Source organism: Haemaphysalis longicornis, unplaced genomic scaffold (assembly GCF_048455015.1).
Source record: "Haemaphysalis longicornis isolate Haplotype H1 unplaced genomic scaffold, Haemaphysalis longicornis Haplotype H1 scaffold_7, whole genome shotgun sequence".
NCBI lineage: Eukaryota > Metazoa > Arthropoda > Arachnida > Ixodida > Ixodidae > Haemaphysalis > Haemaphysalis longicornis.
Genome location: NW_027526422.1, coordinates 56,100,008 through 56,125,172, shown reverse-complemented (window position 1 = coordinate 56,125,172; position 25,165 = coordinate 56,100,008). Strand labels below are relative to the sequence as shown.

At 48.7% G+C, this 25,165-nt stretch overlaps 2 protein-coding genes across 6 annotated transcripts; both read left to right on the top strand.

The window, feature by feature from the left end:
• The first annotated feature begins 845 nt into the window (after positions 1-845).
• Positions 846-11,456, top strand: LOC144145695 (glutathione S-transferase-like). 5 transcript variants are annotated; one of them, XM_077677369.1, is made up of 3 exons: positions 846-1,433; positions 5,864-6,137; positions 10,637-11,456. In XM_077677369.1, exons 2-3 carry the CDS (start codon positions 5,872-5,874, stop codon positions 11,058-11,060), a joined length of 690 nt encoding a protein of 229 aa, XP_077533495.1. In that variant the 5' UTR covers positions 846-1,433; positions 5,864-5,871; the 3' UTR covers positions 11,061-11,456. The 5 variants fall into 5 exon arrangements, with proteins under 5 accessions (XP_077533495.1, XP_077533494.1, XP_077533493.1 ...); XM_077677368.1 differs by having other exon boundaries at positions 848-1,449; positions 10,637-11,454; XM_077677367.1 differs by having other exon boundaries at positions 852-1,433; positions 5,834-6,137; positions 10,637-11,451.
• Positions 11,457-12,725: 1,269 nt separating this feature from the next.
• On the top strand, positions 12,726-24,957 carry LOC144145694 (glutathione S-transferase-like). Its single transcript, XM_077677364.1, has 3 exons — positions 12,726-12,946; positions 17,456-17,726; positions 23,062-24,957. Exons 2-3 carry the CDS (start codon positions 17,461-17,463, stop codon positions 23,456-23,458), a joined length of 663 nt encoding a protein of 220 aa, XP_077533490.1. The 5' UTR covers positions 12,726-12,946; positions 17,456-17,460; the 3' UTR covers positions 23,459-24,957.
• The last annotated feature ends 208 nt before the right edge of the window (positions 24,958-25,165 follow it).

Here is a 25,165-nt window from a genome sequence, read left to right as displayed (position 1 = left end):
TGCTTCCCTCGGGAACGGCGACAGGGGGCGGGGCGGGGACACCCCTAGTAGCCCGAGCCGCAGGCCAGGCCCATTGCTTCGAGGTCAGCCCGATACCTAGAATAGGTAGATAGACAGGGGTGACGGCGAAGCCCTGCGTGGCCTGACCCGCACCCCCCGCCGGACAACGCAATAAACGTCATTTCTCTCTCTCTCTCGGGGACATTCGCCCGACAAACATCACCACACTCACTTTGTTATGGACCTCTCTTGCCGTGTTTGTCTATGCCGACGAGGGTCCAAGAGGCGTATTGGGTACCTACCACAGACACTCCTACCATCCCACCCGCCCTCCCTGACGACTCAACCACCCTCACAGGCCAGCACTGATGCAGACAGCAAGAGTGCTCTCGCACAGGCCTCAAATAAAGCACGTCTCTCTCTCTTGATGAATTTAACGGAGGTTTGTCCAATGTAATAAAAATTTCCCGCCCTCGCTCTGTTCGTGCTCCCTCTGCCTGAACATCGCGAGCGGGAGTTCTGTTCTTTTTTGCTTGCTTTCATGTCGCACGTGCCGGCACCTTAGTGCGCAGTTTGGATGATGATGAACAAACGTTTATTCTAGAGCAAAGAGGTAAGACAAGGGGGTGTGGTCGGCCTCCTACGCCCAGGAGGCCGCGAGAGGACGCCGCCGTCACCGCCCGGTCGAGCAGCATAGCTTGATTTTCACGGTCGGAGCTGGTCAGCAACCTCTCCCACCCCTCACGGCGAGGGGTGGGAGTCAGTCGAGGAGGTAGGGGCGGAGAGTGCGGGCATTCAATGACAAGATGAAAAGTGTCTAGTGGGGTATCACATGGTTGACAGGTTTTCGGGTAGAGCGTTGGAACAACGTGGTGAAGTTGTGTACAGTTGTAGGTTTGTAAGCGTCGCCAGGTGTATGCTTGGGCGTGCGTGAGGGAGAGGTGCGGTGGAGGATATTTGTAACTGAGGTGCCTGTAGTGGGTAAGAACGAGCCGTTTCTGGCGGCCACTTTTAGCGTTTTTCGAAGGGTGAGGAGGAGGGATACACCGCGCCCTTGGCGTCATCTCTCTCACTGCTTCCCCCTCACTCTTGCTTCCTGCGTCGCCCTCCCACTCCCCAGGCGTTGAATCCAAACAACCGCTGGTCTCCTCCTTCTACACGTCTGGGCGTAGCTTAGTCGGCAAGACGACAGGCTCTCGCTCCTCTTCTGGGCCCACGTTCGGTCCCCTGCGGTGCCAGCCAGGGGGTAGCCAGTAGCCAGTAGTAGCCCGGGATGTATGTTTGTGTAGCCAGTAGTAGCCTGGGAGTTTTCTGCTGACGCGGAAACCAAAATTTCATTGGCTGGTTAGAGGTAAACTGCTTCGCAGTAATATACATTTCAGTATACGACTGCCCCGCCCGCGCTTCACTCGGAGAGAAGACATCGCAAGTGGGTGAGCATAACGGAAGGTAATACTGAAGGTTCTGATTTTTTAAGCTAATCCATTCACATCGCTTGTCAACATTTTTTAATCCACGGTGTTTGTTAGTAAGGTATAGAAACCTCACAAAATAACTGAGTGGCCACAGCTTTCAGAACTCTGCAACTTTCGCCTTAAACCCATGGCTAACTGCTCCAGATAAAGCTGCGCGCACGATTTAGATATCGTTATCTCAGCATAAACAGTTCATTCTTTGGGTAGACTGTCCCAGATATTTTGGAACTATTTATGAAACTGGGTTTAGGTGGCGTTTATGTTTATTGAAAATATTATCGCGAAGGGATTTCTCGCCTTCGTGCACGGCTATAGACTCGATTTTGATCAATGCTCCTTTATGTTCGCCGGATTTGATCATTCTGATGCGTGATCTGTGGTTCTGGTGCTAGCAAGCTTCGACCAGTACAGATACTCGAACGACCAGCTTTGTGAAGACTTCTGGGTCTGTCAAGTTGCGCGTCGATCTGGGTACTGTACTTGTAAGTCAATGTTCCCCGGTATGGTTTCGAGGCTTATGCAACTGATGGTTAATGGTTTTCGGAAACCTCGTAAGCTTCCATAAGCAGGACCAGAAGCAGACTTTCTGCAGTAAGTGAGCTCATTTGTTATATGAGCGAAAGCCACCCTCAGAGCTGCAAGTTCGATAGCCGTAGTTGACGTTCTGTGACTGAGCATGGCACTGTTGTGGTACGTGATGATGGTATCCACACCCCGATAGTGGATGATGTTGATGACACCGACCTATCAGTGTACACATGAGTGTGGTCTCTCTATATCCGCGAAATGTAGTCCAGGGCGAAGAACTTTAGTGCGGGAGCCGGAATATGCTCCTTCCTCGTGATACCGGGCACAGTAGTCATGACCGGTATGGGCAGGAACATCCAGGGCGGGTGCTCAGGAGGAGCAGGCTCTTGATACACCTTCGGCAGAAATTCACGCACTTCTTTGGCCCAGCTTGTCGCTAGAGGATGGCCCCGCTGTCTTGCCACAATCCGCTGACGCGCACGAAGCAACTCCTGCGTGCTTAGAGCGAGTGGTGAGAGCTGCCTGCATTCTGTCAGCGTTCCGATGGTAGAGGTTGTCTTTGGAACGCCAAGGCAGACCCGCAGGATTTGTGCTTGCATGCTCTCTAGCGCTTTGACAGTTCCTTTTGATAGAGGGACCTGGAGGCTGTAACTCATCAGGCCAACGCAAAGCGCTTTGTATACCCGTAGAAGAGAATTGACTGAACAAGCGCCCTGTGAATGCGCTCGATTCAGTGCTCAAAGAGTGTCCCTCGCAGTGGCTTTGGGACTGCCGCTTTCCGTGGACATGCAGCTAAAGGACGTCTTAGGACCATGGGCTTGTCCCAAATGTGCTTTACGGGCTGCCAAAGCTCTGATAGAGTACCTGCAACACACAGGTCTAGACCAGTCGCTGTGAATAGCTCGCCGTCTCTGTGCGCATCAAGTTCTTGAACATCATCGCCATCATCTTCATCACGTCATCAACTGGCGTAGCAAGTTGGACATTTTAGTCCAGCTAACATCGCCAGACTTCATTAAAGATTGCTCTCTCTCTCTCTCTCTCTCTCTCTCTCTCATTTGTAAGATACCGATGGCTTCGCTTTCGCGGACCACGGGTTACTTTTTTGCTGATTTCTCGCCTTTTCTGTTAAACACGTCAGTCTTCTGTGAATTTCTACTTTTCTTTTTCTGGTAGAGAATGTGTATGACGACATTTTCCCCGAAACATTATGCTGCTTCTAGCTGCCACAGTACATCGATGGCTTCCGCCTAAGAAAACGTTTTGCTGAGATAGTCGGTAAATGGCTCTACGAAAAAAAATGAAGGGCGCTAAAGTTTTTGGATAGCGTTATCGTACTCGGTGATGAGGCACCCCTGTGGTGCTCCCGAGAAAGACATTAGACAACGCATCAATCACACGTGTATCAAGAGCAAGCCCGCACTAAGGCGTATTACACCGTAGCGCTGACGTCGTCGTACTCCCTAGCAGTGCACTCGAGCGGTGAAAACTTTCGGCTCTTATTAGAACGGCACCTGTTTGGGCAGCGTTTTACGCTACCGGAGGTTTTCGTGGGCACCGCAAGGCGGCGCTACGAGATTTCTTACTCACAGTAAACGCCGCCGCTGACACCGGATTTTCTGCGCCACGAAGCCCGCAACGCTCCGCGTTACAACGTACGGCGCTAAACAGACAAGTACACAGAATGACGTAAAACGCCACGCATGGGCTGCCCGTTCCCCCACTCCCCCCCCCCCCCCCCTCTTCTGCCTTTACGCCGCGGAAGGAACGCCACCCGTCGTGGTGGTGCAAATTGCAATGCATGCGCTAAGTACTATATTAACGCCTCGGCTTGCATAAATCACTTCTATCACTCGTAAAGCTACAAACACCAAAACGACCGCCATTCTTTTCTGTGTTGTACACCTCTCAGGGTTTCCAATTTTGACGTCGCTCGTACGAGTCACCGTCGCCAGTTTAATGTCTTTCCGTTGCCGGGCACCGTGCAATCTTTGTTCCAGTTTTAGTTGTCAGGGGCTTCCGCAGAAAGAAGTAGGGCCATTGAAGGAACTCGCACCTGAGCGGTGGTGTCCCGTATTTGTCCGCAATACACGAGGCAGATAAGCGGGCTCATTTGAGGACAAGAACCGAAGTCACTCGAGCGACAGGCCGTGTAGTATATAGCCAGGTGCTTACGTGACACCTGCAAGATGTCACCGACCTGGACGAGCGCCTGTCCTAATAAGATTACGAGTCTCGTAATGGCGTCAGGTGTCCTGTGTGGCCCCCATTTTTTTTTTATCTTGGAACGCAGTTGCACTGCGGATATTATCTTCACGAGTGGTTACTGCGCCACAAATATTCCACAAACATAAATGTGCCTCAGCTAGCCAAAACGAGCGAGGGTATATATGGGCCACAGGCGTTGAGCTATCGTTCAAACGAGTCTGGGAGCGGGGCCACGCTAGTGATTTCGCTTGGAAGTCCCTTACTTCTATTGAAGCTCGAGAGGCGGTGGCCGTATTTCTCTGGGCCGGGATTTCTCGGGTAAGTGAACTTATGTTGTACCAGTCGGATAACATTTGTTTGTTGTACAGGTAACAAAGTACCGTCGAATTTTCGAATTTTTTGTAGTATTAAAGGGTACCTTATTTTCCAGGAGTATATGTGGCCCGCCAAATAGTTAGTGTAAAGCAGTGGAGGGCAGAGGAGCTACGCCAGCGTTTTTTATTGGATACGTCAATTTGGATACTGTCAGTGCAAGGGGAAGCGAATCTTCGTCTGCTTATTACGGGCCACGAAAATACGTGAACTTTCTCCTCTTTGAAGACACCAACACCGTCCAAGGTCGCTGTGAATGTATGTGAGCTGAACGAGTTCGTATCAAGTTTTCCCTTCCTCATTGAAAGTGACCCTGCAACACGTTCTTCAACTTTTTTTTTGAACGTAGTCACCCAACGTAGTCACCCAGAACGTAGTCACCCAGAACGTAGTCACCCAACACACCCAGTACTTAGATTAGGGGGTCGCAAAGTACCTCATCCAAAACATTGCTGCTATATGCCGATCAGATAACTTGTAAACTCGCTCAAAAGATTTTTCCTTCTTTCCCGGTCTGGACGTTCTTCGACGGCTCGAATTACGTCACTGAGGCCATGTAGCGGCTGTTGGCCGGTTTTCCTTTAGTTGCAGCAATGAGCGCTTTTCGATAGCAACTTAAAAAAAAAGCCACAAAAGCAAAACCGAAATGGAAGGCGTATCTGGTGGGACGAGCAAATCACGCAGTGCCGCTCCGTGCTGGCGATAACTATAGCTTTCTCGGTGGTTCCAGACGCGAAGGAAGGGAAAAATAGTGGGTTGGGATATGAAATGCAGCCCATACCCGTCGTGAACCTTAACTTATCGCTACCCCTAAGGGGGTCTGATGCACTAGCAAGAGACCCCCGGGTGTTTTTTCTACATTTCAATAAACGCAAAAAAAAAAAAACGCGAAGGAAAGAGTGAAATCGCTTATCGAAAGTGTTGCAGGGTCCCTTTAAGGCTAAGTGTTGAGAATCATTGCATCTCCTCGTCACGAGGACTCGAAGGGTGCCGAAGCGTTCGAGTAGCAATACCTTCTGGTACAGAGGACATGGTCAAAACGGAATAGCTTCGTCATTGCGTAGCTGCATAAATTTTTGCGAGCAGTCAACAATTCAGTGTGGAAGAAAAACTTGCATTTTTGGAGAACAGGTGATTCCCATCGCGACATTTTTTGCAAACGAACTTGATTAATTTAATTGCTGTACGTCATTATCTACAAGTTCCCGAAGTCGCACGTCCTTGGGAGCAACTATTTAATTACTTGCCAGATACCGCCTCCTCCTCCTGTGCGCCTCGAGAGAGGAGAATGGTGCCGGTGCTGGCCTACTGGGACATCCGGTCCCTCGGGCAGCCGATCCGCAATCTGCTCGTCTACAAGGGCGTGCAGTTTGAGGACAAGCGCTACAAGCACGGTCCGCCCCCCGATTACAACCGCGACGAGTGGCTGAACGAGAAGTTCAAGCTGGGCCTCAAGTTCCCGAACATCCCGTACTACATCGACGACGACGTCAAGCTGACCCAGAGCTTGGCGATTCTTCGCTACCTGGGACGGAAGCATGACCTGGCCGGACGGTGAGGGCTTCGCTTTCTATCGCTCTCATTACCCGCCCGAATTACCGAGACAGAAACAAAGGGTAAATTTGCGTTCGGTGTTTTGTCTCTTGCTTCCTTTGCAGTACTCACGTTCGCTGCTCACGAGTCACCAACGATAGATGTCACCAACGATTTCCCCCACCAGTTTAACAGAGACCCTCAGCTTGGAGAACTGAACATTTTTTAGCGTTAGGTTATTTCCAAGGAACCTACAAGAAAATTTTCTTGTATACAGGCGTTAATTTTGCATAAAGCAAGATTTAGCATTGAGTACTGATGAAGTGATGTTTATGGAAATCTCGAGAAGCTCTGCGCAATCAGTCGGCAAAAGATGCTGCCCTTAGCCTTAGAGTTACGCACGGGGTATTGATATCTGCGCAAACGGGCGAAACCGTCTCTTAGACGAGATATTCATCAGGATACTTCCCGGAATACTCAAGAACTGTTGCTTGATTAAGTAATAAGATATACAGAAATGGTGGACGTGAAATGAAAACAGTCTTAAGCAGCATCCATTGCGATAAGTTGCGCAAATATAACCCGTTTGCCAGTATACAATAAGCAAATTCGCCTTGACCTCACAAAGCAAGTGTTCTGATAAGTAGGCAATTAAATCTTAAAGGGACACTGAAGTGATTTGTAAACATTGCGGGATCACTAGCGCAAATTGTAGTTCGGAGTCCGTAGGCATTGTTTCGACCACTCTGGCCGCGTTTACGGGAATTTATTTAGTAGAAAAATCAATTCGAAAATGCTGTCCTCCTCTCTTTACGCTCGCCCATTTTCTGTAGCGTTTTCGTGTGACGTCAGCAGGAGATGAGCTGGAAAATGGCTGCGCTACTGCACGGTTCGCCGACCAGCCGACCTACCGATCGAGTCAGTCGGCCCAGCGTTTCGTCCGCCGGCCGCCGACGGGTCGTCGCTATTCGCTCGCTCAATTGAAACTAAGCCACAACACCTTTGTGAATGAAAGAATGCGCCTTTCCTTTCTTTGTTAGTTTGTACACTGTGTCAAACTCAGAGTCCGGGTCGCTCCACACAAGCGCTGCACAAGTGCACATGCGACGCTTCGCTGACTTTACGCTAGTAGGAAAATCTAAGGCCAATCGAAGGCGGGAGAAGAGTCAGCGAAGTCAATATAGGTGCTAAGAAAATAAAATCACCTGAAACTTTTACCGTACAGCGCAAAACTAGGGAGCAGGAAGCACTTCTTGCGCTGGGTAAACAAGCACAGCGGTCAGCAGCACGACCGCACATCTGCGAACGCTTTTCCGTCAAAGAAATGCAATTGCTAGACGTGCGATATTGTGGAAGTTTGGGGGACACTTACTGCAGGAGTGATATACAACAAATAGTCACATAAAGTACTTAAAATGCTTAAAATAAATAAAAGTGTAAACTGGTCATACATTATAAACCTTATATATATCCAAAACGGCCAGCGCCGGCTCGTGGCCTAGGGGTCTGAGGCGCTGGAATTTGTTTTGCAAGTCGCAAGTTCGAATCCCCGAGGGTACTTGTATTTTTTTTTTTGTAAGTTGATTTTTTTCGTATGCGGCCGATGTTTTCTGAACTGAGTTCACCATTTTTGGGCCGTAACGTTCACTGCTCCACGAGCGAGATCGCAGAACGCGCGCATACTGACAATGACGCGCTAGCGAGTTCTCGTTGGCGTGCTGTTGCCACAAGCACCGACTCCTTGCGGGCAGTGGGCCCAGGTCTGAATCAGCACACCCTTGGCCTGATGCGAACTAGCTTTTTACGAACAGACATGAGTGAGGCAAGCTCCGAATATGCGGGAAAAGCGCATGGCATTTGAGAGTCTGCGGTGACGCGGAGGGCGTTCATCCACTGCGTAGGCCTCGTCTAGTGATTTCTACGATTCCAAGCCGCCCTGGGAGGTTTATCTTAGACATTTGACAGCCGACAACATGGCAGAAGCGCGGTACGGCGATAATTGAGAAATCGAGAATGCCCATCCAACAACGCCATCAGACGTCAAGCATGTTGTTTTACAGAACCGAAACCGAAACTTTTGATTGCTAACCTTGGGCATCGTCCAATCACGGTGCCCCCCCCTCCTGAGGTCACAGCCTTTAGTTGGTGCGGCCGCCGCAAACCGCGCATAGTAGTTTTTCTTCTTTCGCGCTTTGTAAAATAATTACCGATTTGTCAACCGGATAAACGATGAATAGTGTGTTAATTTGGGCCAGTCTACACAGTGCAAGCAAAAACGGGAGCTTGACAAATTCACTTCAGTGTCCCTTTAAGTTCTATACTTCTTTATTTAGTGTTAGTGAAAGCAGCTGGAATCACCTAGCTTGCAATAATGCAGTGCCCACCTTATTAATTCGTGTGCACTCTTAGAACTCGACCTGTCGCTTTAGACTAAGAAATACCCGCACATCCGTTTCCCATAAGGCTTTGAAATTACCAATCGCCGCGATAAACGGTGAACTCTCGCTGAATACGATTCTGCTCGAAATTTAACAGCCCTTTTCGGGTTTTGCACCGGTACAACTAAAAGTGCGCAGTGCCCAATTGCATTTTCGTGTATTACAAACGATGCTGCCGCCACGAGACAGAAAGCCATGGCTGCTCTGCCTTACCGACACCTTCCGCGTTCACAAGCGACCGTAAGCCATTCAATCTAGTTGTACCGGAGCTTTGTTTCAGCGAAAGATTGTGTCATCATTCGCTGGGAGCATTAGCAGAAGTATTTCTTTCCAGAAAAAAAACCGTATGATTCTGTTGAATTTCCGAATGAATAATTAATTATGTATCCGGTGCACCACGAGTGTACACGAGGTACACTCGGTACTCTCGGTGGCTACACGAGTTGCAGTCGGTAGCCACTTTGTTACACGAGTGCAACAGAGTGGTTACTGAGACGGGACTAGAAGTAGGAGAAGACACAGTCAACACGATGGAAGGATGAAGTGAGAAAACATGGGGGCAAAGAACGGACTCGAGCAGCGCAGGACCGGAGTCGCTAAAACTCAACGAGAGAGACCTTCGTCCTGCAGCGGGCTTAAATAGGCTAACGATGATGATGATGACAATTTAATAATGTTGGTACGCGGCTGGCTATCTGTGTATGGGTTTAACCTTGTTGGTGGTCCGCAACGTGACCAGACAATTGAGAGAAGAGGTATAACAAGTGATAGGCTTAGAGTGAATTTAGCGTCAAATCTGAGTTGACTCTTACCCCTCCGCTGTAAGACTGGGTGAACTAAGGAGCTGCAAAAACACAAATCTTTGGAATCCTCCACCTGCTGATCGAAGTCCCAGTACCGGCTCTGCGTTTCAACAGTCTGTTAAGGGAGTGAACACCGGGATGTCGAACCCCAGGCAGCTTGAGGCCATCGGGAAGGTCGGGTGTAAACGCGGTGTAGTCAAGGGCTACCCACTACTTCTCCTTGTCCCGCACATAATGCATCGGTCACAAATGTATCCCCTTTTAACCCTCTGATGCCCAACGTTGCTCAGGAGCAACAACTCCAACAATATGTTTTTTCTCTCGCACTTTGTGGGGATTTTTTTTTCGACATAATTTAGCACCATCTATTGACAGACAAAGGTACTCGGACCTTCAGAAATAAAAAGAAATCACAGCGCAGCACGTACTTCTGTGTGCTAAAAAAAGTCTTGTTTATGCGTGTCATGCATCGAGCCCAGGGGCTCAATAGCCCAGTGACAGGTAAGCGAAACTGTGCAATTACGTTGTTATTATAAATGATATATAGCAATGCAAAATAATTTACGTGTTTGTCTTCACTTGAACCATAAATCATGCTGATCAAGGTAACTGTCCTGTTCAGCTGATATATGGGCAGCCAGTCCCCAGTGGGTCCCAGTGCCCGTACTAACGAACCAAATTTTTTTCTTACTTCATATTTGGGATGTAGGAAGTGCTTTTAGATCATAAAAATGTTTCCACAATCCCAAGCAAAAAAAAAAAATAGCAGTGGCTTAGCGCGGTTATGCCAGGATATACGTAGCGTGAGCTAAGGTTCAGCAGTCCAATCCAATCCAATCCAATCCAATCTAGTCCAGTCCGGTCTAGTCCAGTCCAGTCACTGCTCCTCGCGCATGCGCAGCACGGCTCTCCAGGAGCCACGTGAAACGGCTATTAAGCGGCTCCGGCTCAGCGTCAGACTTGGCTACTGCGCAACGGAGGCGCACAGCTGGGCACGCACCGGCGCCAGTGCGTCTGCCGCGGCTATGACGTAACTCCTCTGGAATGAGCAGACCGGCGAATGTGCACACCCGTACTCCGATTGGATTGGATTTACAATATAATCCAATGCAATCCAATTTAATTCAATCCAATCCAATGCTCCTCGGGTTTGCGCAGCACGGCCATTCAGGGTCCACGCGAAACTGCTCAAACTCGGCCAGTGTAGCTTACGCTACAAAAATTAGTTTTGGACATCGAAGGCTTAATGAGTGCACGCTCGCTCACGTCCTCCGTGCAGGAATGAGCGCGAGACGACGGAGCTGGACGTGCTGGAGCAGCAGGCCCGGGACACGCTGCTCATTCTGCCGTACTCGGCCAAGAGCCAACCCCGCTACCGGCAGGGACTCAAGTCGTACGCCGAGAGCATGAACGACTTCCTCGGGCCCTGGTCCCAGCACCTCGCCTCCCGGAAGTGGGTGCTGGGGGACAGGATCACGTACGTGGACTTCATGCTCTACGAGGCGCTCGACTGGCACCGGGAGTTCAGGCGCGAGGTCGTGCAGAAGTACCCGGAGGTGGTGGCCTACCTGAAAAGGTTCGAGGAGCTGCCTAACATAAAGGAGTACTTCGCCTCGGACAAGTACAGGAGGTGGCCCATCCTCGGTCCGCTCAGAGAGTGGGGAAACGACAGCCACCTGCACGCACCAATGCACAAGGCTTGATACGAACAATCAGCTTCGCGTCTCGATCTCTCAAGAGAGGCGGATACAGTATTTACCATCCATCAACGCCATTTTATAGTTTGTATAATGAAAAAAAAAAGCAACAATATATGTCATTCAGAACACATGTTTTGTAAGATGTAAGTATTTTTAATAATATACGACAGATGACGCCATCTTGACAAGTATATAAATGGACTTCCTGGTGGCACGGGCCAAGACGGCTAGGGCAACGCATGAATTCCCATTGTAGGGTTTCACTTTCACTTTTGAGCTAATTAAAATATCTCTCTCTCTCTCTCTCTCTCTCTCTCTCTCTCTCTCTCTCTCTCTCTCTCTCTCTCTCTCTCTCTCTCTCTCTCTCTCTCTCTCTCTCTCTCTCTCTCTGTCTCTCACGTGCGCGCGCGCGCGCGAATAAAGGTGTTTATTCTCTCTCTGTCTTTCCCAGCCCAGCTGGGACCATTGCAAAGTGGTGGTGTACAAATGTTCGCCTAAAAGCCATTCACATTCGCTCTAATTAGTGGGTGTTGTCCGGTGTTCCGACTTACGCTCAATTTACGTAGACCAAGGTGTGCTTGACCTACGTAAATTGAACATTCCGTTCGATGTACTGGTGAAACCTTCATTCGAGTCAGCAGACTGATGCAATTTTGCATGCGCTGAAGCATGCCCACGTATATAAAGTCCAGTAGCAAAAAGCCTGGGAAAAAAGGCGGCTGAGGTTCTTAAGACCTTCGATTGCCCGCCAGCGTAAGCAATAAAGTTGTGTGTACCATATGCCGGATACTTTCCTGGCATTTCTACTCACAATAAATGAAGTGTTTCATTGTCGCGTATGCTAGCAAGGTATAAAGCCGGGCGTACGCGAACTTGGCGAACTGCTGCCGCTGCGTTGCTGGAAGCCGGAGGACGTTGCATCCGGATGGCTGCTGCCCTCGGCTATAAGCTACTTTGCCAGTTACAAGGCTGCAATAACGCTTATGATCGAAAACAGCAACAGACAGAATACTCGACAGGAAGTCGCAGTGGCTGCAAAGTGCACACACGTGCACACTTGCACATCTCCAAAGTGGCTCGACGAGGATTTTGTGCAGTGAAACAGAAGGTAAGTCCTGTGACTTTCTTGATTGGTTGCGGCCGGACGGCCTGCCAGCACCGTTATGTTGCCTTATCTCAAAGAACGCGTCACTGGCCGTCAAGTGTCGAGCGGTTGTCACGTGGTGAGTGGCAGGATGGAGGCAAATAGCCCGGGATTAGCACACTTACCCTATGGACCTGCGAGAAAATAGTCTGCAGCGACAATAAATGTAGCGATAAGGAAGCGGTGACCCGCTTCCTTATCATTAGAAAAGAAAGGAGAAAAGAAGGAAAGAAGCAAAATAAATACGAGCTTTTCAGTGAAATGTGATTAACCTGATCTGGCCCCACGTACTCGAACACCCGACGCCGTACCTGAACAACGAACGCGCTACAAAACGACTGATCGATGCATTGACGAGAAGGGAGTAAACACCACTTGATTAATTGCGTAGTGTGAGAAAAATTCGGAAGTTAGAGGCTTCTCGAGGAGCATCCGGTTCAAAACTCAATAGCCTCCTTAGCACACTGCCTGATAACAGCAATAAAAGCAGGCGCGGCCAGTCTGCGCTGACTCAGTCGACGGGAGTCGACAGCGGCTCTGGGCGGCGCCAAGTGGTGGTGGAGAGGAGACGCGTTCTATTTTTTACTCTTCCCCCTCCCCCTCACACAGCGTAGGATTGTATACAAACGTGTCACGTGATTGAACCATCAGGCCCTGCTTGTGCGCGTGGCATAGTGGCTGTCGAAGCGAGCGAAACGGCGGATTGACGGCGCAAGCTTTGCGAGGAAGAAGTGACTGCCGACTGGTGAGTAAGCCATGCTTATCCATGCGAAACGTTGCCGCCCGTGAAATGTTATCCGCCTCGAATAATCGGCACCTTTTTGCTTGCACCCTGCAAGCGGTCCAGCAGCACTGGACCGGCGCACGCGTAGAGGTTTCTGCGTACATGGAGAACGCGCTGCTTGCACTGAGCCCTGTGGCGCTGCTCACTCGAAAACCAGTGTACGAAAGTAATATTGCAGCGATGAAAAAATTGGCGTATATCAGTGGAGACAAAAAAAAAGTACTTAACTGCAATCGCAGATCCTTCAGAGTTTTGTTCCGGGTGTTTAATTTTACTTATATAGTAGCCATGCTGTCCGTGGGATGTTTACTAACTTATTTATTTAGTCATTTCTGCCGAGGGTGGGCCCGAAGTGACGATGCTTAAGTACCCTTCACACATTTCAAAGCCGCAACCATGGCTGGTGTAATCCTTATGAACAGTGCATTTCGCAAGATCTACACGCAAGAGCAAAAGTTTACGGACCACGAAAGCAGCAATTTTGAATTATTTTTCTGCCGCACAGCAGCCCGGAGTATCATGTGCGGTAGTCTTCATTAGTTCAATACTTATACATCTCGCCTGCATTCGACAGTTTGTCGGGCTGCAATTGGAAGAAAAATAACCTAAATTGTCATTTTCCTGGTCCGTTAACTTTTGATCGTGGCTGTAGATCTAGCGAAATGCATTCCGTACAGTTGGAGTTCTTTTTTTCTCTTGACTTCTGTGTTTTTTTTTTTCGGCTTTTGTCAGTGTACACCTCTCTTCCTCTAACTTGCGCTATCGCAGCAATAATCGGTGCCTCATAAAAGCATGCCGAGTTTGATTACCAATTGCAGGGAAGTGAGTCCGAGGAGCGGATTGTTCTTTTAGACTTTGGTGTTTCAGCTGAATGGGGACCGCGTAATGTTGCGAGCGCAGTGCTCGGTGTCGATGGAACTACGTTCGCTGTGCGTGCGTAGTTATTCTAGCGAAGCTACTTTGTTTCCTTCTCCCCCCTTCCCCGCAGAGTAGCATGTCAGCGAATTCATGCTGGCAAACCTCTCTGTTTTCTCTGTAATAAAGAGTCTCTCTCTCTCTCTCTCTCTCTCTCTCTCTCTCTCTCTCTCTCTCTCTCTCTCTCTCTCTCTCTCTCTCTCTCTCTCTCTCTCTCAGTCACTACACCGGAAGCACAGTGCCAAGTGAGGCTGTCGACGCCTTAGTAAAACGACCTCAGCCGCCCGCGTGCGCGTCTGAAATCGTAAATCGCTCACGCGTTTCTTCGAATAGGAAAACTTGAAACTGTCTTCAGCGCGACACGTACCACTGGGCGGAGTGCAGACGCACAAAAAAATACTGATAAGTAAATACTGATAAGTAGTACTTCAGCTTCAAGAAGACAACTTACAAGTCTTCGCTATCTGATAAAACATCGAAGGAGACAGAAAAAAGATATCCGCAGACCGGTCATAGACTATTAAGTCCTCAGATTCGGTGAGAGAAAAACAGAGTGCCTCATTCACCAAGCCACAGGCAAGCCAAGCCCTACACATCTTCAGAAGAACCCCCTCACAGAAATACTCCTGGAGCTGGGGGTGTATACATAACACGATAGCTGAGCTGTCGGAGACTCGTCGTGGCTCCCCCTGAAGCCAGCTTCCATCAAACCCGGCAGTTTCGAGTAAGTCAAAGAAGCGGCCACTGCTCTTGCAATAACCTACACGAGTTCCCAGTTACGGACAGGTGATGCCAGAAGTAATTGGAACACGGGAGCGGTCACCTAACTATACGGCATCCCCAGATGTAACAAATGGGAGCCAACAGCGCATGCGCGCGGGAAGAACCGATGACCCCGTCACAGCTGTGAGCGAATTTTTCTACCATGGATCACTGATTCCGTTTTGTTACATCTGGCGCTGCTAATAGGCGCTGCGGCAGAGTTGGGTCACAACTCTCGTGTTGAAATCACTTCTGGCGGCAAGTGTGCATAAGTTAGCAATTCGAACTCTATGATTAGAAACTTTGCTAAATGCCAAGGTCACATGCCAGAACTAAGAATTATTCATGTTGTTTGTATTCTTGCTCACTCCGTTGGTCGGGTCTCTCGCCAACGTGGCATGCCGCATAAGTGTCTTCGCTGTTCAGCAGTTCCACCATCTTATTCGTCATTATCATCAAGAGCCCACTTCAATTCACTGTAGGATGAAGGACTACCGAGGGGTATCAGGACAGACGAAAAAAAACTACTACCGAAGTTATGGTAGCCTGATCTCTCGAACAGCATTGGGAGGCGTTGTACCTGTTGGCCGCTAGATATGACAACACTATCGTTCCTACAAAGCCATTCCACTATGCTTCTCTCGCACGGTGAGCCGTGTTTCCAGTCTCGGTTTCTTGCACTCCAAAAAAGCCCTTAGCACTATTAAAATGCTTAGTCGCTAACCGGTGCTGAAACTTCTTGATGACATGTTATGCTTCACCGCGCCCTTTTCATGAATCTGGCTCAGAATACGAGTTGAAGTTCTTCCCAAGCCGGCAGAGCAGGAGTCTCCACCCGGCGCTTAGCGTTTGATCTTTAATGCGCTGCTTAGTAAGATGCTGTGAAGGTACTTAATAAAAGGCCCTAGAGTATTTAGACCTTGATATCAAATGGCTTATATTGGCCCAGAAAATATGTCTTTCCAGCAATTCATCCGCGTATAGTAGTGAAAATGACTATAACTGGACTTGGTATTTAGCAATTCCCTCTTGGAGTTTCTTCCATTTTTCGTTGCTTGCGCTCAACACCAAGAGAACAACGACACGGTCTGAAACCTTGCTGAGCTTTGTGCGACACTTGGGGAATGCAGGGGATGGCCGGCGTCCCCTTCGTTCTGTCCCTTTTCTTTATTTCGCCTTCTATATTCCTAGCAAGGGCTTCAAATAAGCAGTAGCAAATGCGCAGAAAACTTATTTTATTGTAAAATAAAATTCCCAGCTCCGTTTTAAACAAAAGGAAAGAAAATTGGCGCAGCTTGCTGGTGCAAGGCTCTCTGGAGAAACAGCAGAGCTGGCGGTCCCTCTCCCTTCGTCGGATACCCGGCTGTTGCCCTAACATGGATTTCCGAACTTGCGCCTGAAAGTTCTCCATGAGTGGCAGGCCTGGATCGTTTTAAAAAGTCCGCATGCTTTCACATCCTCGTCCAAAGTGGACCGTGTTAGCTCGCGCTAGACCCCGCGGCAACCGACTTCGCGAACTCTGCGTCTGTAGCGTGAACTCGGCGTCTGTGCTTCCCACTTCAGGCACCAACGCACGTGAACTGACGGGTAAAATAGCACGCTAGAGATCATGCCACGGACGCTGGGCAGAGTGTTCTCGAAGGTCGAGCTGGCTGACGCTGCAGGCTCTTCAGAAGGCGCACGTGCACGTGACCTCGGTGTTTTTCTTGGTATTTGTATTTCTGGTAACGCTGGTCGGTGGAACTGAAAGCTTAAACAGCTCTGCTGTTAAAAAGAAGAAAAAAAAAACCACGCGCACGCGTCACTTCATCGCCATTCCCCGTCATCCACCGCTCCTGGAAAGGGGCAGCGCTGCGATATCGCTCCTCACGGAGGACTGTGGCGGGTCGGTGCTCTCCTCTTGTTAGAGAGGAACTATTGTGTTCTAGTTTGGCCGACTTTAAATGGGCTCAGTGTTTAGCTACCGTGTGCATACATGGATTCTTGGGAAAGCATTCAATAAAATTCCCTTGGGCCAGCATACTTTAATATATGCAGGCTGCTTTTGTTTCCCATGAAAAATGGGGTTGATCCCTCTTTCATAGGAATCGTTACAACATGAAAGTGAAATGTGCCTTCACAGGAGCATTTATTGTGCATCGATGTGAAATTGCACATCGCTATTTATATTTCATCGGTATGGCACCGTTAGACGCATCAAAATTAGACACTGGATAACACGCACCGGAGCATTGCGTAAATCCGGCTGAAACCACAGGCGCTCGCAAATCGTGCGAACGAAACCGAATGGGTTGCCAGCGAATTGTTTGGTGAAGTTTGGTCCGCTGCAGGATACATGAGGCCTTCTGGAGGTTTTTAATAAAAGGCCATACGACGTTCATACTTTGATAGAGGGCTTATATAACGCTGAAACAATTGTATATTTTTTCAGAGTTACATAAGTCCTCTACCAAAGTAAAGGGGCCTTCCTATGCAGGTATTTTTGAAAGGTTGTAGGGCCTTCATACCTTTACATTTAACTGCTTATATTAGGCCTAAAATTGTTTTCGTAGCAATGAACTTGGGTATATATAACGATGAAGATAATTTTAAACGCACTTGGTGTGTGGCAGAGGGTATGATTTGCCCCACAATTCCTCCTTAGGAGCTTCTCCTATTTTTAGCAATTCCTGTGAGAAAAATTACCCTAACATCATTTTCCTTTACATTTTAACAGCTTCTAAAAAGGCAGACGCGTAACTTCGTCTATGGGGAGTCATGAACACGTCTGGCATTTTCGCATGCGTATTTCAGGAGACATGCCTCCCGTGGTCGGATACTGGGACGCGCGCGCCATGGCGCAGTTCATTCGGGACCTGCTGGTGTACAAGGGAGTCAAGTTCGAGGACAAGCTATACAAGTTCGGCCCGGCGCCGGATTTTGACCGCTCCGACTGGCTGAAGGAGAAGTTCTCGCTGGGCCTCAAGTTCCCCAACCTACCGTACTACATCGACGGAAACGTCAAGATCACGCAGAGTTTGGCCATCCTCCGCTACCTGGGAAGGAAGCACGACCTGGCTGGCAGGTTTGTCACAGCTGCGTCCACTAACTGACGTATACGGGTCGGTGAACCGATATTCCGATCAAAGATAGGTACAAGCCAAGCATTTCCGTGCAGTGCAAAATGTTAATTAAACGAGCGTATATGCCGCGCAATGCACCTACTGTAAATTTCCGAAAGAACGCCCACCCAAACTGCGTAGATATTAATCGAGAAATACGAGATGGGCGAATTTTCGGGTCAGATGCGAAAAACTACAAATAAGTGGCCGCACTGTCAACCAGAACTGCGGAGATATGAAGCAAAAAAGCGGGACAGGTTGTGTCTCTTTTGTTCAAAATCGATACATCGGCGCTGTTCGCGACTTCAGGACTTTCTCGTGAAGGGAACTCCACGAGCTTTCGAAGGCGTCAAAGCTAGCGCGTTTTGGGGGGTGGGTGATCTGTGCGGTCTTTTAGTAAATCGAATATTTCACCTTAATGAAAGGGGGGAGGGATTTCTCTCGTAATTTTACGGTAAACCGGATTAAAGGATACCAAACCACCTTTATTTATGAACATAATGTGTAGAATTGAGCTAAAAGAACACTTTAGAGTGAAAAAAATCACGCGACTTAGAAAAAAGTTTTATTCCTTGGGCTGAAAACCGGGCCGTTTGCGCCAAAACCCGTTATTCTACCCCTGAGCTACTGGGGTTGACTGAGGTCGAACAGCGGAGTTTTTTAGCACTTGTTCAAAAGAATAAAAGGAGTGTTCCAATCGAACCGGTAGATGGCGCTGGGTGAATGCAGGAAGTAGAGTTCCTGTATATGCTCCCTACGGGGAGCATACGTAGGGAGCATATACAGGAACTCTAGCAGGAAGTGCCGGGCTTGTACCTTTAAGGGAACGGAATGTGGCACTGCCAGACTTACTGCCCATTTTGTCGATATGATGGTTGAGTGGGGGCAAAGTGGACCTCCTGTGAGAACAAGAAAGAAAATGTAGTCCGCATTGGTGCGGTGAGCTATTGTCCCAACAACCATACAGTTTTATACTAACATTGTCACGAAGCCAAAGATGACGCAGTTGTCGTGAAGGAAAAACAAGTTTATTGGAGCGAACTTGTGTCCCCCTAACAGCTCAAAAAATACACAGGCGGCGAAGCAGCAGTCAACGAAGTGACGTGCGCAGGCGACTGTCGGAGAATCGAATACCGCGGTGTCTGCTCTGCAGGCATTTATTTTTTAGCGTCGATTCGCCGCCCGTCCTGACGTTGCTTATTCTTAACCCCCGTTTGACGCTGCTTGATGTGCAAAGGTCTGCAGGCGGGTCAGACCACTTACTAAACAGACGCAAGCAAGCAGGCGGGTACTTGTAGGAGTTAACCTGCGACGTCCCCACGCGGCAGCAGTACGCCAACGCGCCAACCGCGAGAAGTCGAGGTTCAGGTGGCAGGTGGACCGTGAATTTGAAGCGCCTGTTGAGCCGCCGACGAAGGCGGAAACACATACGAAGCATCCCCACGGCGATGACCGGACAGCCGCCTTTTCCACCCGCTCGATCTAAGTTTCTTCCTTTCACGACACTCTTTCTCCCTATATCTCTGCTCTCTGCTTATCAAAAGCCGCGATGTGACTCTGCTCTTTTCTTTGCTAGAGTGCCGCGATTCACGCGCGTCCGCCGCAAGGACGAGCAAAATACAGGAGGTGATGGTGGAGGCACGTACCCGTTGGCACCGCCATTTTGGGTCCCTGCAGCTGGCCGCCGCTGCAAGTCACTGTAACAGGACCGCGTTATAATTGAATTATCTTATTTTATGATTTATCTTATGAAGGTTGAATTATCTTATCTATTTCTCGTTGCAGGGTCTTGTTTGAAACGAAAACAGCTATGTGTTGAGCACTATGACCCAATAACGATGACACGGGACCGTTCGAAGGATGTCTCAGCCATGTACGGCAACGCTGTTTTTTGTTCATCTCCGCCTTGTACAATCGTTCGTTTCGCTTGGCCTGGGCAGTTTCACACTTGCCTTTTACTCCCTCAATTTGGTCGACCACGTCGGCCTTATATCGGGTAGCACGCGGCGCTTGGCTGGCGGCCTATCTGAAAGTCATAAAGGGGAGGGGGGCACAACATAGGCGTTGCTTTTTTAAACTTGGGATTTCAGCTAAAGGTTTGCAAATACGACGAGAAGCGCTAAATGGAGTACTTAAAATAATGTCTTGGATCACCTGTCGCGTGAGACCGTCTACTAGGTCGTCTTTTACCCGCACCCCGGTCGTACGACACCCCGGTCATACGACGCTTTCTCGCGGTCCCTTTAAAGTCGTATTATCGGGGTTCCACTGTACATACAGAACACTGTAGAACAAAGAAGATTAAGGCTGGTGACGTTAGTTCGAAACACTCTACCTATAAAAGGAGATAACACGTGCGACATAAAAAATAAAAAATGGAGCACGCGCTTCACTTGTTCCACGGATAGCATAGATAACACAGCCCGGCGCAGCCGGGAGGCAATAACAAAACATAAACAAACAACGCAATGCATGGTTCGCGGCAATATATACCAGAAGGAAATCTCCTGCTGCAATCGTGTGCCGTCGTGCGCGCCGCTGTAACAACTGGAAGCGTTCCCCTTCTACTTGGCTTGGCTTGCATCATGGCTTCTTTTCACTCTTGAAGTCAAAATCAACAAGCAAGGGTGACATTTTTTCTTGTTCGTCTTGCTGAAGATTCCAAACAATCACTAAAAAATCCTTTGAAGCTCCTCTATCGTGTAAATAAAAAAAAAAACTTTAATGTTTTACAATAATATTGTAGTTTTTTTAGCCACAGCCAACTTTTGAGCTTGCTGGCGAGCCATGCCAAGTAACGATAAAACGCTTCCCCACAGTACATGGCGGCACGCTCGCTGAAGCACGGCTCGCCTAGACACTGGCGTCAGATTTCCCGCTATATTCGTACGAAATTCGATGCCAGCAATAGGTGAGCTGTTGCTGGCACAACAGTTCGGAGGACATCGGATAGCAGTGCTATAATTATGACTAGTTCGTAACGTATACTTAATGCAGAAATGCTCTAAACCCGAACGAGGAAGAACGCAGTCATAAAAGGCGACACAGGTGTTCATACCCTTCATTAGAGTTTGCAGTCTAGCCTTGCAATGTCAGTGCAGCTTTCGTTCTTCAGCTCCTTCACAAAGTCAGTCCACCGGGGTGCGGTAGCAGTGCTTCCATCCTCCTCGCATTTCCCCATTTAGCCTGTATAGTTGTTGCCAAACAAGGCATCGCTGCGGTTTTTTTATTTGCTGGGAAGCGGCATAAAAGGCGGCAGATGACCAGGAAATGCTCAAAGAAACATAGTCATATTTAAAGAGTTCAAGAGAGGGAGAAAAATCACTAAAGCAGTATAATCCTGCCAGTGCAACGTTCCAGAAAAGTGGATCTGACCGAGCAATGGCGAGGATGACTTCAACGAATTAGTTTGTCACGCAGCGCATTGATTGAAGCCGGATGTAGAAGCTAATGAAGAACGTCACTACTGAACCGTTCCGTATATACAGAATCATGGGAACAACGAGTTCATAGGGGGTATATATAGCGCACTGAGGCATAAGTGAAGGAGAAAACATTTTTAAAAACAGTAAAATCACATGATTTCACGTAATAATAACGATTGGCAGAGTTTTCATGTTTCTGTCTTCGATTAGAATAAAAATCAGCCTCCGTAGGTTTTGTGTATATATATACAGAATTCCTACGGAGAATAATTTGCTGTTTCTGGCAGTCATATAAATGTAAAAAAACTGTGGTTGATTCCTCTGTCATAGAAATCGGTAAAACACGAAACGGAAATGTGCAGCGAAATCTGCAGCTGAGCATAATTTGCGGGTCGGTGGCTGTGTTAGGGGTGTGCTTGGCGAGCGACGTCCTGTTGGCGGGTCGCTTCGGCAAAGGTGTACTGGCGTACTTTCCGTGAGCGATATGACGTCAGCGAAATCTTGGTGTATCCCGGCATAAAATATCACTTTCGTGTTAAAATTTAACACCTGAAAACGAACAACCCTAAGTATAACGTACTCTTCGGTACTAAAGGTTGCTTTCCCGCAAGGAGACCCTATGTGCAGGGGTGCACCCTTTACAGGCTGCCTGATTCGTTGTACTGGCGTCACTTCCGTGACGGATATGATGTAATTGAAATCTTCTTGAATCCCGGAATAAAACACTTTCGTGTTAAAATGGTGTCACAGTTTTCGAAAGGCATGCACTAGTTCATTGTCACGTGTTTCTCAAAAATATCTCTTGTATTTTAGCGGCTTGTGCTATAATCAGCAGGGATGCATGTTCTTGTAAACAGAGCGACCCAAGATAGCGTGGTCCTTGTGAGGAATCGAACCTTGTTTCCGTCGCAGATCCGTGATAGACAAGGCGTAAATGATGACTGCATAAATCGTTCTGTAGACTATTCCATGACTGCGCAATTTGCTGTTACACGATATCGCACAGGCCGCGCACGCTGTAGTACGGCTTGCGAAAACACGAATACCAGTTATAAGATTGAAAAGACCTCCAAGGTAGTATACAGTCCCTGGCCTCATCCAACTAGTTGTTCCTAATTCATGCATGTTACGTTGAATTAAAAGTCTTAGAAGCCCCAACAGTAAGTGCAGACTGCAGTGGTACCTCATACGTCTCTATCTTATGTACGTCATCCCGCAAGCTGTACTGGTTTTCGAAATCATACAACAAAGCTAGCGTTTTTCAAAAATTGCAGAAACAAAATGAGTGAGCTAGGATTAAACAAGTACAGCGAAGGCAACACAATCCGCGCTTAGTTGATGCTGACCTTTTGTAGCGTAAGCTACACTGACCGAGGTTGAGCACTTCGCGTGGACCCTGAATGGCCGTGCTGCGCAAGAGCGAGGAGCATTGGATTGGACTGGGTTGGATTGGATTGGATTGGATTGGATTAAATTGGATTGAATTGGATTGGATTAAATTTTATTGGATCGGAAATTCAATTCAATTCGAGTACGGGTGTGTAGAGTATTGGGTCTGCACATTCGCCGGTTCTGCGCAATCCAGAGGAGTGGCGTCATAGCCGCGGCAGATACACTGGCGCCGGCGCGTGCCCAGCTGTGCGCCTCCGTTGCGCAGTAGCTAAGTCTGACGCTACGCAGGAGCCGCTTGATAGCCGTTTCGCGTGGCTCCTGGAGAGCCGTGCTGCGCATGCGCGAGAAGCAGTGACTGGACTGGACTGGACCGGATTGGACTGTACTGGATTGGATTGGATTGCTGAACCTTAGCTCACGCGTATATCCGGCATAGCCGAGCTAAGCGAATGCTAATTTTTTTTTTGGCTCGTTCTCGCAGAAACGACGACGAGACGGTAGAGCTGGACGTGCTCGAGCAGGAGGCGCGGGATCTGTCCATGCGGCTTATCTACTCCACGGCGCCCACCCCGAACTTCGAAGAGACCCTGAAGGCCTACGCCGACAACATGGACAGCGTGCTCAAGCCATGGAATGAGTTTCTCACCGGGAAAAAATGGGCGCTCGGAGACAGGCTCACGTACGTGGACTTCCTGTTGTACGAGGCACTCGACTGGCACCGCGAGTTCAACGCCGAGGCCGTGCAGCGTCATCCGGAGGTGGTTGCCTACCTGAAGAGGTTCGAGGAGCTGCCCAACCTGAAGGAGTACTTCGCCTCGGACAAGTACAGGAGGTGGCCTATTCTGGGCCCCTACAGGAAGTGGGGCTACAAGAAGTAACCCACGCGTGCGCGCTGCACGATGTGCTACGCCTCTTTTTCGTTTTTCCGCTCATTTAACTGCAGCGTACAGTATTGGACAAATGAAACACGATCCCAGAAATATAAAGCGGGACACACAAGTAGCGCGATTCCCTTCCATGGAAGTCAAATTGACGCGTGGCTTAATTACAACAACAAAGTTGGGAAATGTGGCTTTATAGACATACCAAAACCGCGCCATTATTGGACCTCCACGAATAGTTTTTTTTTTGCGTGTTCCGGTTCATATTTTTGTGTTAGCATTTCATCCGTCCATGACTGTACAATTCGCTAGCAGACAGAATTCGGCTTTAAAAAATTCCTACCAATAAACTCTCACTGAAAATCTTACCCTTTGTCCGACACTGACGGAGCGGGACGGCAGAACCTCTGAATCAATGCTACGCCGACTCGGTTTTCCGTGACGGGCGCTGAAACCTTGAGGCTATAAAGGACCAGCATGTCTTTGCGAACCTGTCAGTCCCTGGGTCCTTTGAGTAAGCGATGTCGGTATTGTAGCAAGCGAGGAGCGAGGCTATGTTGCTGTAAGGTCTGAAAAATATGGCCGTAATATGGCAGGCCAAGACTCTGTTGTATTTTTCCCTTATGCATACGGCCTCCCTCAGCCGCTATTGCAAAAAGTGGAATGGCGATGTCGAGTTTTTTTCGCCCCGCACTGTTCAATGGTTACCACTGGGAAATGAATTTGGCAACGAACGCACGAACGCTTCCGTCGAGCAGAATCACTCTCGTAGCGGTCTTGCACATTTCCCAGCAAACGCTGTGAGCCGCGCTCATTTATGTTGGGTTTTGCTATCCAGCGTGGCTTTTTTTTTTAAACCTGATATCAATGCGGATTTTTATCGGCACGAAATATACCTCTGTCGCAATCTAACCACTATTCTTCAAGTTTTCGTGCGCCACTGCACACTCTGCCATTTTTAACGTAGCTGTATAAAAAATGAGGCTGCACCAACCAAAAAATATCACTCAAAAGCGGATGAAATTTCTGCATATTAGGCGTTAATCAATACCCCACAGCTGCACAGTTCTACCCTGTGGCTTGTTAAAAAAACGAAGGCGTACAAGGACGGTCCCCGCCCCGTCGTGCCAGCGTGGTTGGCGAGCGGCTTGCAAGGGAGTTGTCTCCGTTCCGACGACGAAGAGCCAAGGGTCAAACTTACCTTATGGTAGGCGTTGTCGGGTTAATACATGGCGGGTAGAGAAAAGCGACGGTACAGGAAGCAGTAGCACACCGGCGTGCTTAAGACAACTCGTGCGGTCTAAAAGGGATGACAATAAAGTCTGTTCTCTCAATCTCTCTGTACCTCACGTGTTGCATGAAACAAACAGATGTGAGGCTTTCGCCGTAATAAAGCGTGTGATCTTCGCGTATGCTATCGATACATGGAGCCTAGTCTTTGGGAACCTGGTGCTGCCGCCGCTGCCGAGCTGGAAGCCGACAGACGTTCATCCTGATGACTTTCTTTGCGTATAAAGCGATTGTTACAAGGAACAGTTGCAGAAGCGCTGAGGGGCCATCAGCCTTTGCTTTCTACTAAGTGCCACAAGAAAAAAACTTCCAGAAGAAAGAAATATTTTAGGGGCGAGGCCCCTTAGGGGCTGGGGCTGTTGGTGTCTCCTGTCGTCGTCGTCGTCGTAATCGTCGTTCGTCTCATGTAGTCAC